Raw genomic sequence first — 15,214 nt, forward strand, 5'->3', positions numbered from 1 at the left:
TGTGGTAGAGCCATGAATTAAAAATGGAAAATTGTTAACGCACAAAGCACGACACACGACGAGAGACGAAGACCAATTGCATTAGGTCATCTGAGTGACTCAGGTGACCTAATAAAATATATATTGCATGGACATTGTTAAAGATTTAAAACTTTAATAGTTTCCCTTTTCGGCTTATAAAAAACCGCAAAAAAATGATTTTATAAAAATTTGTTACGGTTTCCACGGTCATATTTTAATAGTATTGGTTTTTCCATCAATTTTCTTATATTATATAAGAATTGAAAATAGGACAAATGCTGTTTTATGTCTTTGATAGTTTACATTAGTGGGCAGCTTCTAATATGGCTTCAAAGTAGGCAAGTTTTGCTATTTTTCCATTTGTAACCTCGGTTACCATCGCAACAATTACCCCTAGCAACCAACTTTTAGTGTTTTACACCTAGGTATGTTCATGTATGAAATATAAGAAAAATTGGTGACTATGCGTGACCGGATCCTTTTATAAATATTTGATTCTTACATAGACTTCATCAAAAGTAATGCACTATGATAGGCCAATACTGTGGAATCATTAGATTTTGTGATGGCTCAATTTTCGTGGAATTCATGGGTACCCCTTATCCACGAATTAACATCATCCACGAATTAATAAAATAAAGGAATAGGGCATGTTTCCTTTTGTGATATAAGAGAATACACGAAATTACGTCCCCACGAACCTGTAAAATTTAAGCAATCCACGAAAATTGGCCCCCACGAAATTTAATGATTCCACAGTAGTTATATTAACGAGATAAAAAAAAGTGAAACGTTTATGTACTTTTATGTACATATATCAAGTATTATTCCCTCTATTTCTTACGGAAACTTATAGTTCAGGCACGTAGCATCGGGGGGGGGGGGGGGGGGGGGGGGAGGGGGGGGGGCAGGGGGGCCTGCCCCCCCCCCCCCCCCCACTTTTTCTCGCAACAACAAATTTTTTAAAATATACATATAAAAAATTGAATTATCATTGAGTTGGCCCCCCACTTTTTTGGGAGTATGTAAAAAAAATGATATGAAAATAAGGAAATGAGGAGTGAAATTGAAGTTATATACTACGCCAGCCCCCCCCCCCCCCCCCCCCCCCCCCCCCCCCCCGATTAGGATTTTGAAGATTTTGGAAAACTTAAAATTTTCCTTTTTTTTTTTTTTTTTTTTGCTTGACAACATTTTTTGGATGAGTCTGCCCCCCCCCCCCCCACTTTCAAAAAACGATGCTCCGTGCCTGTAGTTAATTCATAGCCCTATAGAAACAGCCAAACTGAAATCTACACACCCTGTTTATCGATTGGTCAAAATCTACAGCGGCTAGCTGAAACAGACAAGAAACTGACAGGACTAAAAATTGACACGCCCTCTTTATTGATCGGTCGAAACCTACAGCGACCTAAGAATAAAAGTACTGAAAGTACTCATGGGAGTTGAACTTGCATAAATTTATTTTCGGTAGTATGTTTGTAGTTTGTACATTAATAACTAGACAACATTGAGATGGTCACCATCTCAAAGGGCCCTGCTTAAATAATGGACAACTGAATGACAAGAATTTCAAAGAACTTTGCTTTGACATTGACCCATAAGTTAGAAATTTTTCAGCTGGCTAAGAACGTTTCTTTACAAATAAAGTACAAACTTTACCAATAAAACATCAACGTCATATCATTCACACACACCCTCAATCACTGCAAAAAAGATATTTAAATACTTTTGAAATTCAGTGCACTCAAGACTATAACTTTCAGATTCGCAGACTAAAACAAAACACACTAAATATGAAACACGCAAATCACGACAAAGGTCTTTTTTCAGGTTAATTCTAAAATATTCAAAAAATAGATTTTTATATCATAGATATAAACGTAATCAGAAGATTTTACGTTGGCCTTAATCTACCTAAACAACAAAACGAAAACACGTGAACATCGAACATCGGCTTGCACATACCGGTATACAGCTCTAATCTAACGGAATTGCCGACTTTCTTGTGAAAGTACGAATTCTAATCTAACGGAATTGCTGACTTTCTGGTGAAAATACGAATTCGTGCAATAAAACGTTATTTCAGCATTTACCACGACTTTCAAATTGATAGGATTTGTCAAAAACCTGATTTTCTTGGCAGTTTTCTTCAATCTTCTTCGAGTGTAAACAAAACTTGATGACACTATCGTGTATGCATACCGGTATTTTAGTGTACGAAAAGTAAAACATGAATTTTCACACGAAAACTTGTGAGGTATTCGTATACAAATTGTTCTAATATACTCAAGGTATCTATTTATGAAAAGGTATAAAACAAACAATGAACTATTTTTATACACTCTATACATTGCAAAGCTGTTTTGCGCCACCGTGTCCGTCTCGTCAAGAGCACTACCTTTAAAAGCACATTTCGTTACAAAACATAAACAAAAACAATAATTCATTATACTCCAGATATCAATCAGATATAAATCTAAAATTTAATAAGAATTTGAATAGAAAATATGAAATTGATATCATTAACATCGTATTCATCTGTTCATGTATTTTATCAGCATCGATTAACACGGATTATTTAAACGTTATATATAGACATTATATTGAGTAGTTTGCCCACGCAAATTTTTCTTGCGCTGAGTTTGCGTGACAGTCTAGGGAGGTTGAACATAGTTCAACTCCCAAAAATCACGGACTGCACGAAGTAATCATGATGATGTCAGACTCAAAGTCTCACAGGAGACGATTTGGCTGTTTGTGTTAAAAAAAAGCAAAGAAAATCATTGACAAATTATTTTACACTGCAATATCAAATTAAGAATAACATTGAAGCTTTTAGATTCTACGTACTCTTTCCATTTTGACGAATGCGAATTTGTATTTTTGCGCTTTTTTTTTTCTTTTTGCTTGTTAAATTTTGAATGAGTTTGCTCCCCCAACAACAACTTTCAAAAACGCTGCCGCTGTTCGTCTACATCTCAGATCCCAATGTACGTCAGACTATGTTAAAATATTGAAAGTTGCAAGAATATTGACAGATCCGTACACATTTCATAAAATCATTAATATCAACCGTTATAAGGTGTTTTAAAAAATTAAATACTTTGCGCATTTCATATGAACAATCAAAGTGTGTATAATTTGTCAAGCACTTTGTTAGGCACGACCCCCGGTAGATACTTTTAAAAATAATTAATGTTAATTATAATCATAAATTTTATATCACAATAGGTCACATAAAAGTCCTGACAGAGTGCCTTTATTGTACATTAGTATTTTCTAAAACCATGAATGTCTTTAAAAAAAAACAACACCCTCCAATTAAAATAAAAATGGTTGTTGTCTACCTTAAGTAAATTCGCTCGACCTTTCATTAACTGTTAGTCTCTTGATTTACATTCCAGGAAGCGTGTTCAACCACAGATGCATTCTTTTGCACAGATATTTTGTTGACTGTTCAACTGTCAAATACTGTTGTATTTTCTTATCTTGGATGTATATTAGCAATTTTTCATCACTGATTGGAAGCTAATGGATAAACTTAGTATGGGAATGTTGAATGGTAAAATTTTAAGTGCAACCTATTCAATATTACTGGTATATATATGACCTATGCATATGCATGTTTCATCTATGAATATGAAATCTTAAAGAATTGTTCTGATCTCTTCATTTAGGGTTTCGACCTCAAAAGCAAGCTTCATTAATGATAAGTAAAAAATACAAGACACAAAATTGCAAATATATATAATTTATATACTTTAGAAAAAAAAAACATTGCACGTTATATGCCACTGGCACCACCCTCGCTGGATGAGTGGATTCATATGTACAGCTTGCTAATAACTTGAGAGGAAAAAATATGAATGAAAAATAAACTAAATAAACAATGACTAAATACAACAGCAACGACATTTATGTACTTAAGATTCCTAATTAAACGTGAGGAATTATTAATATCCGTGTAAAATCACACGAACCGCATCATGCGGATTTTAGAATCTTGCTTTCATTTTTCAAACAGATGAAAACTAAATGAAACAATGATAACAATTCGGTGTTCGTGATTTCATATTCTCTCGATTTTATGCAAAATGATTGCATCACAGAGTTATGTACTGGTGTAAATTAAGGAATCTACAGTGTACTAGCTAGTTCATGCATATATACATGCATTTTACAAAAATTCAGGTATGTGCAATTTCTTTTACAATTCACCTAACCTGTGAATATTGAATGAATCAACTTCACTGAGATCATATATCAAAGTACATACGTTACAGTTTTCTGATTTCATATCAAAACTATAAAGACATGTAAAAATATGTCTTCAAGTTCAAGTCATAAAATTCTATGATAGATTGAGATGATGCTATGATCAGGCCTACAAGACAATCACATGTAAATAAATAATAATAGGTATTAAAAATTGAGACATTTTCAAGTTAAATCAAGTTACATTCTAAAAAAAAAAATAATTGCACATCAATACAGGCATTTGTTCAATAAATACAGATTTTAAAGACTTCAACAAGTAGGATTATTCAGTAAAAGTTCAATAAATACACATGTATGCACGTTATAGACAGTTATTGTGGTAAAAAGTACATGTATCTGTAAGCATTTTTCAAGCAAATCTTTGCACTCAAATGCAGGGCAAGTATTGTAATTTCCAGAATTAAATCAGGAATATAAAAATAAGATGAGTTTCATACCAAGAATAAATAAAAATTTCATATTCTTCAGTTAGCTCTTTGTGTTATTTCAAAATGTCATATCAGTTGCATAATTATATCATTTTCTTACATATCACCAGGATTAATTCTGGAACTATTACAACCAAAACACAAAACAACAAAAAACCACACAAATTTACTATAGTATAGTATTCTAAGATATTAAAAAAAGTGAAAATACCCCTTTAAACCATATAAATTTGGAATGTTTAACTGGAAATGCACACCATCTCAATGAAGCTGCAATATATGTATATAAGAAAAAAAAAACAAGAATATCAAGATTGCCACAAACATGGATTCATCATACTAAAGGATTTCTGGCCAGCAAATTAAAAAAAAAATGTAATAAATAAATTCATATACGCATTTTCAATTCTCTCATAATAATGAGGATGAGAAAATGGAGGATTGCTATCAAATAAAAAATTGGAAAAAACAATATGTTCGTCAAGACAGAATGATGCATCAAATGCAGCAAGGACTGAAAAATGGTGCCCCAATAATTTCTGGAATGATTTGGTCATCCAAACACAAATTCTTTAAATTGTACATGTTGATTAATTGGTATTCATTTACAGGTCCATTTAGTAACCATTTATGCTGGACGCAGGAACCAAAAAACTGTACTACTGTAACAAGGTAACTCATTATTAAAACACAATCAACACATAGCACAAAAATGTGTCTATTCTGTACATTCTACAGGATTTTTCACGGAATAAATCCCCCAACTAATGGCAATTTTATGTTAATTGACTAGTCATTGATAGAAAATCCCATCATTTCTTTCTGAATTGGTCAAAATTGGGAAATTCAAACACACTCCTGACTGGATTAATGCACTGGCAGTGAAGAAAGAGCACTTCTGAGGCAGATCCCATAGCGATTCCACATGAGCTATACGTCGACTATTTTTTGTCCTCATGAATTACACAACATAGCTTTTTCTATATGGCAAGCAAGGTAGTTCACATGTTTGTCTGTTCAAACAACTTGTGATACAGAGTACAACTATCAAACAGTTGACTGTTTTGAGTTGTTGGTCACTTTGTCTGCATATATGCCTATGAATGATCCATCCTCGTTGAATTTGCTGATGTCTAAATCACCGCCATATTCTCCCATACTGTCCTCATCACTCTCTATCTGTTTGCCAAAATCATCTGACAGCGATATATTGTCCATTTTGTGGCCATCTTCGTCTCTGAAATTAGACAAATGTACACATTTCAGATAAAATTTTTAACCATTTCTGAAATTTCAACAGTGTTGAATTTTGTTGAATTCAACAATGTTATCAGGGTGTTCAACCATGTGGAGATCTAGGAGGGGGTGGGGGTCAAGGGGGACCCTTCCCACAAAAATAAAATTCAAACTATTTAAATTCACAAAGAAAACTTTCTGTAAAAAAAGAAATATGCACATGTCAACCAAAAATGTTGAATAGAACTAAGCTTCCTATCAAAATTGTTTTTCTTGCCATACATGCAGTTGTTACAGCGAAATTAATAAAGTATCACTTTAACAGCAAAGTCAGTTTCATTACTGTTAGTTTTAAATGGTCGTAAACTTATCCGATAAAACATATAATGAATCCAAATTGTTTATCCTTGGCAATTTGCTATAAGCATGCTTTACTGTAAACTTAAAAAAAACCCCCACAACTTTATTCTATTAAACTGTATCATTCAATACATTTATTTTCATGATTCTTTTAGTGATAACTGGACTAGCTGCAACTTCATGTATACCTATTTGACTGCACAAATGTGCATATTCAACAGCTTAAACACAATTGTACATGTGTATTCAAATTTAATAGCTTACAAAAAATTATTCAACTTTTACGACTTACGCTCGAGACAAATCATGGAATCCGCTGTCAGCCAGTTCTTTTTCTGGATCATGTCCGGCTGCCACTTCTTTCTCATCCACTACAATCATCCAACATAATTTAATTAGTACATAAACCTGTGAGCTTGCTTCAAGTAAAAAATGCTTATACATTTTCTTTTTTTTTTCTAAAATATTTATATATGTACATCCAAGATACATGTTTGTAAAATATATCAGAAAAGTCGTTAAGTTGAACAACGATTGGACAAGTGGGATGATAAACCTTTTAGAGTACCGGTAGCTTAGTTGATTAAGGAGGACACATAAAGTGAATTGGCTTCAAAACCCACCTGGATAAGTGCCACTTTTACAGGCATTACGGTACAGCATGCAGCAGATAAAGATGATGACAATGATAAGGAGGATCACACCAAAAATGATTCCAAGGAACCACAGATTGGCCTCGGCTGGTGGTTCTTGTGGAACTAAAGAAGTAAAAAAAAAATACATCAAAATATGTACATAACAATATAACAAACCAAATCGAATGCTCAGAAACATATTAAACATACAAAGTGTTTGCACGACATCAATGTGGTGGGGAGTAAAACGTCACGGTAAATTTTTGAATCAATAATAACTTGAAAATATACTAGTAAAACATTTCATTCAACATTCAGGTCATATCAAACATTTGTGCAAGGAACAAAAAATCTGTTGGTTGACTAAATAAATGCTACTACTGCTAATAATATCAACCACATTTAACTCAAATACATGTACAACACTGACAACAAATGTTCAATAATATGCAGAACTAAAAAAAAACTGTAAATCGCTTAAATCTATCAAATAATAGAACCATTTTAACAAGAGCTTGGACTTTGGGTAGTTGTGTCATACAGCAATGTGACGTAGGCCTGTCTATTTCACTGCTGCCCACTCAGACATGGCTCTTTGAAATCAACAAGATCTGTCTGGCTTTTGAGCTAAGACTACGCAATCAGTGTATATTTCGCTTGAAACCAGCGTCGTTTTTAACTTGTTTTGACGCAAGAAATAGATTGTTATGCTCTACTGAAAGTCCAAGGCCTTGTTAAAATGGTTCTATGTACATCATAAAGTTTGTTCTGAAGAAATTATCAAATGCATGCTTTCTATTAAGGTGGAATGCTACACCCCAATTTTATTTTATAGATCGTTAAAGTATCATTTCTGAAACATGATTTCTTTGTTCAAAGAATGATGTTCAAAGAATGATGTATGCGCTTAATTACTTTCAACAACAAAGTCATGTTTCAGAAATGATACTGTAGAAATCCAAATAATAAATTGTTGGTGTAGAATTCCACCTTAAACAAATCCTTTACCAAAATGTTTTAATGAAAAAGGGGAGACAAATAAATTACCAATACATGCAAACCTTAATCAAGAAAGAGCATTTAACATTTATCAATTTTCATCCAAGCCATAGTTCAGTACCAGTATTGATCTATACATGCATTTGCTACCAGTGATCTCATTTATCTATCATGCAAGTCTTCCAATCCGCCCACTTTTACAATGAGAAACCATTCACTGAACAATCAAAATGTGATACTACAAATAATATTCAAATTCATATCTTGAAAAACTCTTATACAAGTAATAAAAGATTAAAATATGTTTATATACAGGTACATGTTTTTGCCCATCTATATATGTTGTTGTTGTCTATATGAAAAATTAAATTTGATTTCTTCAAATTCTTATGACATATGAAACTAAATATAATAATTATAAAGCTGTTATCATAGAATAAGCAACTGAAAAATGAAAGAAATGTTGTTAATGAAACATTCAAAGCCAAAAGAGACTGAGAAGAACTTTGGTGAGGTTCCTTACCGGTTGGTACTGGGTCAGTGACATCTAGAGGAACAAAAGCCAGCAGATGGGAAGGTCAGTGAATGATGATAATGTACAGGTTTACCGGATTCATTAAGTCATTTAAAAAGCAATGCATGTATTAAATAGGACCAGAAAGAATTGGGCAGAGATCAAGAACTATTATGTAAAAGGCATGAGACCCAGTAGCGGATAGATTTGGTATAAAGCTTTGATTCGAAGGATCAAGAACTTTTCAAAGAAAGGATGAAAATGACCATCTAAAATGTACTGAAAATATATGTACTTTGCCTTTCTGTAAATAAATAATCTGGCACTACAATTAGTTTATGTATATGAAGGTTAGTTGTTATAATCTATTCTAGCATATACATGAATTATTTTTCAAGAAACGTCTTAAAAGACTGGAAAGTGTTTAATTTTGCAAGTCACATGACAATAATCGTATTTTCCTGATCATAATGTGATAAAATACTACGGAGATATTTACATGAACCAGTCAGAGAAAGAGGACTAGCTAACAAGTCAATCATACTGCGAGAGAGACTCCATTGATCTCACTACTTACTTGCTGGGATATCCGTAACCACGTCTATGTGAACAAATTCTGCGTCATACTGATGATAAATCTCCACAAAATATCGTCCAATCAGCTGGAAGAACTCGTCCTTGTTTAGGCCCTGAGCATTGATGGTGAGGTTCCTGTTGCTGTCGGAAAGAGTCCAAGCCCTGGGGTTGGTGTTGGATGTCAGTACAGTGGTCTGGTTATTGGAGTTCCTAAACCTCCATCTGTACTGTAAGCTCAGGGCAGGGTCTGTGCTTGCATCTACAGCCAAGGAAATCACACTCTCTCTGTCGATGAGGTAAGAGTTCTCAGGGCGAATCAGGATCTTTATGGGGTCTGTAAAATATCAAACATAAAAATATCATACTGCTACAAACTTAAGAATTAAAAAGATAAAAACAAAATTAATAAACCTACATTTACCCGGCAGCAACGTGCATTATATCTATATAAAATGTAGGCATGATCATTTTGTGCTCTTTACTAGCTTAACAACACACTTGCATCATCACATAAAATCTAATCTTTGGAACATTTTAAGAACAATGTCATTCTTGCAGCATCATGCTATCATTAATTTTTGTTTGTATGATTTATTCTGGCCCACATTTTTCAAAGTTGATTCATTCTTTATGCTTTTGTTAAACTTACCAAGAACTGCCAGAAACGCATCCTTGAAGATCATGCCCTCGCTGTTGGATGACACACACTGGTAACTTCCGGTAGATCCAGCTCGAGAGGACGAAGGCTTCTCCGTGTCCAGCACGGTCAGCTCCCGCATGTCGGCACTAACAGAGTATTCTACACCTACTGAAATATCCAAAACATGAAGACGTGTCACTTTAAACGAGTCCCCTTTTGCATGCATAAAAGAGGTGCAGATATATAAAGGACATGTGCTGTGCAAAATAAAAATAAAATCACAACACAAAAAGAAAGGAAGTCATGCTTATCACCACTAGTCTATATACACTCAATAAAATCGTTTTCCTTATTAAAATGAACATAAAGTTTTTGAAGGTTTTTTTTTAATTAAGCTTTATTTTGAGAGAAAAAAAACCCAATAAATCTATAACCATCTGCTCATTACCATCCATGACAAAAAAATATATTAAAACATGTAAAAAATGAGGGAAAATACTTGTATGACTTCAAAAAAATTTGAAAGGTGTGCACTGAGCTTTTTGCTTGTTCTTTCCACTACAGAAATCGATAGTTATCAATCAGTCACTGCCATAGATTGTGTGACTTTCTCTCTCAGTAATTATCAGAGAGGTAAAGAGTTTCTTGCATAAGACTTTCCTGTAAACATTAAACTACCATTCCATTTATCATGCATGTTCAGTTTTTAATGACCTCTAACAAATAAAAAGCAACTTTAAAAATAAAAATAAAGAAAAAGAGACTATCTATTGACCTCTATTGGCACCAATGTCTTTGCCATTTTTCTTCCATATTGGAGGTGACGGCTGCTTTTCTCCTTGTACTGACACCGTATCGCAGTAAAACACCGCGTTTTTTCCGGCAGAAATATACGTGTCAGCCATCTGTGGATTTTTGTTTAATGGATTGATGAAAGGAGGTGCTGGGGAAAAAATGGATATTTGTTAAATGGAGAAATACAGATGTAATCCCCATTAAAAATCAATTGATAGTACCGGGGTACTACATGTAGTATGAATTATTTCTCAATGCTTTGAATAGACAAACAAATAAACTCATAAAATAGATATGAGTACCAATATGGATAACTTACGCACTCTTCAATGAATAAAATTGTTCAAAGAACTATTTCAAATAATTCACTGTAATAGTTAACTATCACGAGACACTTGCACCCAGGACGACGTGAACTTACAGGTGATGTTGAGGAATGCCTGCTGCTGGACCTTGTTGTTGGCTATACACGTGTAGGAGCCCTCGTCATTGATGGTCAGGTTCTTTACCAACAGCTTCCTCCCAAAGTCGGCCAGTTCATACTTCTTGGTGTTGGAGATGTCAATGAACTCTAGCTCCGGGGTCTTCCACTGTATGGTTGGAATTGGGCTACAAGATCAGGGCGTGTTTGTAATACCTACTAGATCACCAAGGCTGGCAAAAACGGAACTAAGATATCTAAGATCAAGCTGACTCAGAATTAGAGTTTTATATCTTTTTTTATGTTCACATGTAATGTAATAACTAACCTTCCAGAAAATATGCACTGTAATTCAGCAGTCTGTCCCAGGAAGGCCTTGGTGTTCTCCGAGTACACACCCAGGGGCTCTATCCTGCTCTGTGAAGAGTCTGTGAAAGTCAAAACAGACCATGACAGAATGAATAGTTATGTTTCATGGTGATATGTCATGCTGTCTTTATATCTTAACTTAGCTCTTAATGCTGAGAGTTGCCAAGGTGTCTTTTATTGAATGTATCCGTGTCTTACTGTCTTTTACTGCACTAAGATCTAAAGCTAAGAAATGTCATATGCTGCCTTTCATTGAACATTTAAGGTGGAATATCCCTCTGATAAGAGAAATAACTTCTTTAGAAAATAATCTCACTTTGTTTTTGTTAACTCACAATTATTAAGGCATGTAGTAAGAAGGGAGGCAGTGCTGGGCCCCAATTTATGTTGGAAGGCGACATTTATTTAACATTCAATTATAAAAAAAAAATTGAATGAAACGAACTGAACCTAAACTTTTGGCAGGGGGAAAAAGTAAAGAAACAAGATATCTGTGAGCCAATGCTCACTATTGATACCCCCGCTCTGATGTGAATATGCAAAATAAGCAAAGTCGACATTTAACAGAAAGCTGGCATCCGATTGGTACAGAAATATATCCAACAATATGGCATGCCTAAACAAATAGTGTGTTAAAATTTCAAGCATCTGCGATAAACAGCTGCTGAGAAATCTTTGACGAAAATTTGTTTGAAAATTTTGGCTAAAATAAACAAAGTACTCATTTAACAGGAAGATGACGTCCGATTGGTACAAAAATATATCCCACAATATGGCATGCCTTAACAAACACTGTGTAAAAATTTCAAGCATCTCCGATAAATAGCTGCTGAGAAATCTTTGACGAAAATTTGTTTGAAAATTTTGGCAAAAAATAAACAAAGTCATTATTTAACAGGATGTTGACGTCTGATAGATACAAAAATATATCCCACGATATGGCATGCCAAAACAAATAGTGTGTTAAAATTTCAAGCATCTGCGAAAACTAGCTGCTGAGAAATCTTTGACGAAAATTTGTTTGAAAATTTTGGCTAAAAATAAACGAAGTCGTCATTTAACAGGAAGTTGACGTTTGATTGGTACAAAAATACATCCCACAATATAGCATGCCTATACAAATACTGTGTAAAAATTTCAAGCATCTGCGATAAACAGTTGCTGAGAAATCTTTGACGAAAATTTGTTTGAAAATTTTGGTTAAAAATAAGCAAAGTCATCATTTAACAGGAAGTTGACGTCCGATTGGTACAAAAATATATCCCACGATATGGCATGCCTTAACAAACACTCTGTAAAAATTTCAAGCATCTGCGAAAACTAGCTGCTGAGAAATCTTTGATGAAAATTTGTTTGAAAATTTTGGCTAAAAATAAACGAAGTCGTCATTTAACAGGAAGTTGACGTTTGATTGGTAAAAAAATACATCCCACAATATAGCATGCCTATACAAATACTGTGTAAAAATTTCAAGCATCTGCGATAAATAGCTGCTGAGAATTCTTTGACGAAAATTTGTTTGAAAATTTTGGTTAAAAATAAGCAAAGTCATCATTTAACAGGAAGTTGACGTCCGATTGGTACAAAAATATATCCCACGATATGGCATGCCTTAACAAACACTCTGTAAAAATTTCAAGCATCTGCGATAAACAGTTGCTGAGAAATCTTTGACGAAAATTTGTTTGAAAATTTTGGTTAAAAAATAAGCAAAGTCGTCATTTAACAGGAAGTTGACGTCCGATTGATACAAAAATATATCCCACAATATGGCATGCCTCAACAAATAGTGTATAAAAATTTCAAGCATCTGCGATAAATAGCTGCTGAGAATTCTTTGACGGAAATTTGTTTGAAAATTTTGGCAAAAAATAAACGAAGTCATCATTTAACAGGAAGTTGACGTTTGATTGGTACAAAAATACATCCCACAATATAGCATGCCTATACAAATACTGTGTAAAAATTTCAAGCATCTGCGATAAACAGTTGCTGAGAAATCTTTGACGAAAATTTGTTTGAAAATTTTGGTTAAAAAATAAGCAAAGTCGTCATTTAACAGGAAGTTGACGTCCAATTGGTACAAAAATATATCCCACGATATGGCATGCCTTAACAAACACTGTGTTAAAATTTCAAGCATCTGCGATAAACAGTTGCTGAGATAAATGCGACAGAAATTTTTGTTACGGACGGACAGACAGACGGACAGACAGACAGACAGACGGACGGACGGACAGACAGACACACAAGGGTAAAACAGTATACCCCCTCTCCTTCGGAGCGGGGGTATAAAAAACTTTTACAAAAAAATGCGATGGTAACATTTTGCTTTTCCTTATCACTATGTTCAGTTTTCAGACAAATTTAATATCAATTTTTGAAAAATCTAGCAACACTTCATAACTTCAACTTTGTTTCATTTGAATCCATTTTTTAAAAAAATGTATCATAATGGTAAAATTAATAGCAGAGGGATATTACACCTTAATGCTGAGATCTTTAATTGAACTAACCTTTAATGGAGAGAGATGTCATGCTGCCTTTAGTGAAGGTCTTTGTCAATTCGTTCCACAGACCACACCCATACTGCTGCCCATCCCAGTCCTCATCAGTCACAGACAGGATATGTAAATTACCTACAATGTAAAGAAACATCCTCAGTTAAGTAGTTCTATGGTTCTTTTAAATGTTTAAAGAACTGTCAAATTTCTCAGAAATAAGTTCAACTATGATTCTGTTCTGCAATGAATACGTAAAATCCATATAAAGATTTAAAAGTATGGCAATGTAGCCCATTTCTGATCTACATGTATATATTGTCGTTCTGCATTTTCAACTGAATTTTTTTTTATTAAATTGGGAATGAAATGTGCAATCACAAATTTACATGTTCATGAAAATGTTTCAAATTTTATACCTATAAATCACACACTAAAACCATATGAGAAGCTACTGTAATTTTATAATTTAATTTTATACCTATAAATCACACACTAAAACCATATGAGAAGCTACTGTAATTTTATAATTTGATGTAACTGCCCTTCTGTGTTGATAGTAAATTCAGGCCCTGCAGCCATGCCTACCCTTTCCATCCACTGCTACCCTTTCTGACACGCGAACATTGTTGTCGGTGCCAGGGCCTTTCTTCCACTCGACGCGGCACTGAGACTCGGGCTCACACACCGGGCGATTCCGACACTGGATCAGGCAATGCTGGAACTTGGTACACTCCTGAGAAACAGGATCCGCCGGGAAACTTCCCAACCCTAGAGAGAGAGGACACATTATAAAAAGGAGGCAACCTAAGCAGTATAATTGTTCAAATATCTGTTCAACATGTGCTTGATATGTATTAGAAAGTATCAAAATTAATTGACTTACGAGCCTCATGGACTTCTATAGGAGGTGATAGAGCAGTGCCATATTGGTTGCTAGCAAAGCACTGATAGGTCCCATAGTCTGACATATCTATTCTGGTGAATACAATTGTGCCTAGCTTGGAATCTACAGCAACCTGTCGACTATTACGCACTGCCACATCGTCCTTCCTCCACTGATAACTGCAGAATCAGGTAAAAGGGAGGTTACATATTGGTATAAGTTAATTAAGTAGTTCAAGGCTTGTATAGACTTTATTTCACTTCAAGATATCAGCACAGATGTATCATGCAATTATATAAATACTGATAAATTATAAAAAGCTGCTTTTCCCAAAATACAAACATTTGAATCTGCTCTCTTTTTTGTAAGATTTGATACTCACGTGATATTTCCATTCTGGGCTTTACAGTGGATGGTTATTGGAGTACTGTGTTCTCTTTGTATGTAATAAGATGGCTCAAATGTTTGATGTAATGATGGCGGGCGATTTATCACTGTAAAAAGACAATCTCAGTAGGTTGCACAATATTCTCTAAATATGCAGAGTACTTA

At 34.2% G+C, this 15,214-nt stretch overlaps 1 protein-coding gene across 11 annotated transcripts in view; it reads right to left on the reverse strand.

Annotated features, from left to right (window-relative positions):
- Positions 1-3,754: 3,754 nt before the first annotated feature.
- LOC128178642 (neuroglian-like) overlaps positions 3,755-15,214 on the reverse strand; it is a 31,068-nt gene continuing 19,608 nt past the window's right edge. For 8 of the 11 annotated variants that reach the window (XM_052845888.1, XM_052845933.1, XM_052845910.1 and 5 more), the window contains 13 exons: positions 15,045-15,156; positions 14,663-14,841; positions 14,365-14,547; positions 13,792-13,914; positions 11,235-11,334; positions 10,907-11,094; positions 10,466-10,633; positions 9,700-9,858; positions 9,052-9,384; positions 8,484-8,507; positions 6,950-7,084; positions 6,619-6,697; positions 3,755-5,967 (listed from right to left, as the gene is read on the reverse strand). In XM_052845888.1, coding sequence (XP_052701848.1) covers positions 5,778-5,967; positions 6,619-6,697; positions 6,950-7,084; positions 8,484-8,507; positions 9,052-9,384; positions 9,700-9,858; positions 10,466-10,633; positions 10,907-11,094; positions 11,235-11,334; positions 13,792-13,914; positions 14,365-14,547; positions 14,663-14,841; positions 15,045-15,156 — 1,973 coding nt within the window. In that variant the 3' untranslated portion in view covers positions 3,755-5,777. The remainder of the gene's footprint in view (positions 5,968-6,618; positions 6,698-6,949; positions 7,085-8,483; positions 8,508-9,051; positions 9,385-9,699; positions 9,859-10,465; positions 10,634-10,906; positions 11,095-11,234; positions 11,335-13,791; positions 13,915-14,364; positions 14,548-14,662; positions 14,842-15,044; positions 15,157-15,214) is intronic. The other 3 variants (XM_052845956.1, XM_052845975.1, XM_052845964.1) reach the window with 3 other exon arrangements.

This window comes from Crassostrea angulata, chromosome 1, assembly GCF_025612915.1.
Source record: "Crassostrea angulata isolate pt1a10 chromosome 1, ASM2561291v2, whole genome shotgun sequence".
NCBI classification, from domain to species: Eukaryota; Metazoa; Mollusca; class Bivalvia; order Ostreida; family Ostreidae; genus Magallana; species Magallana angulata.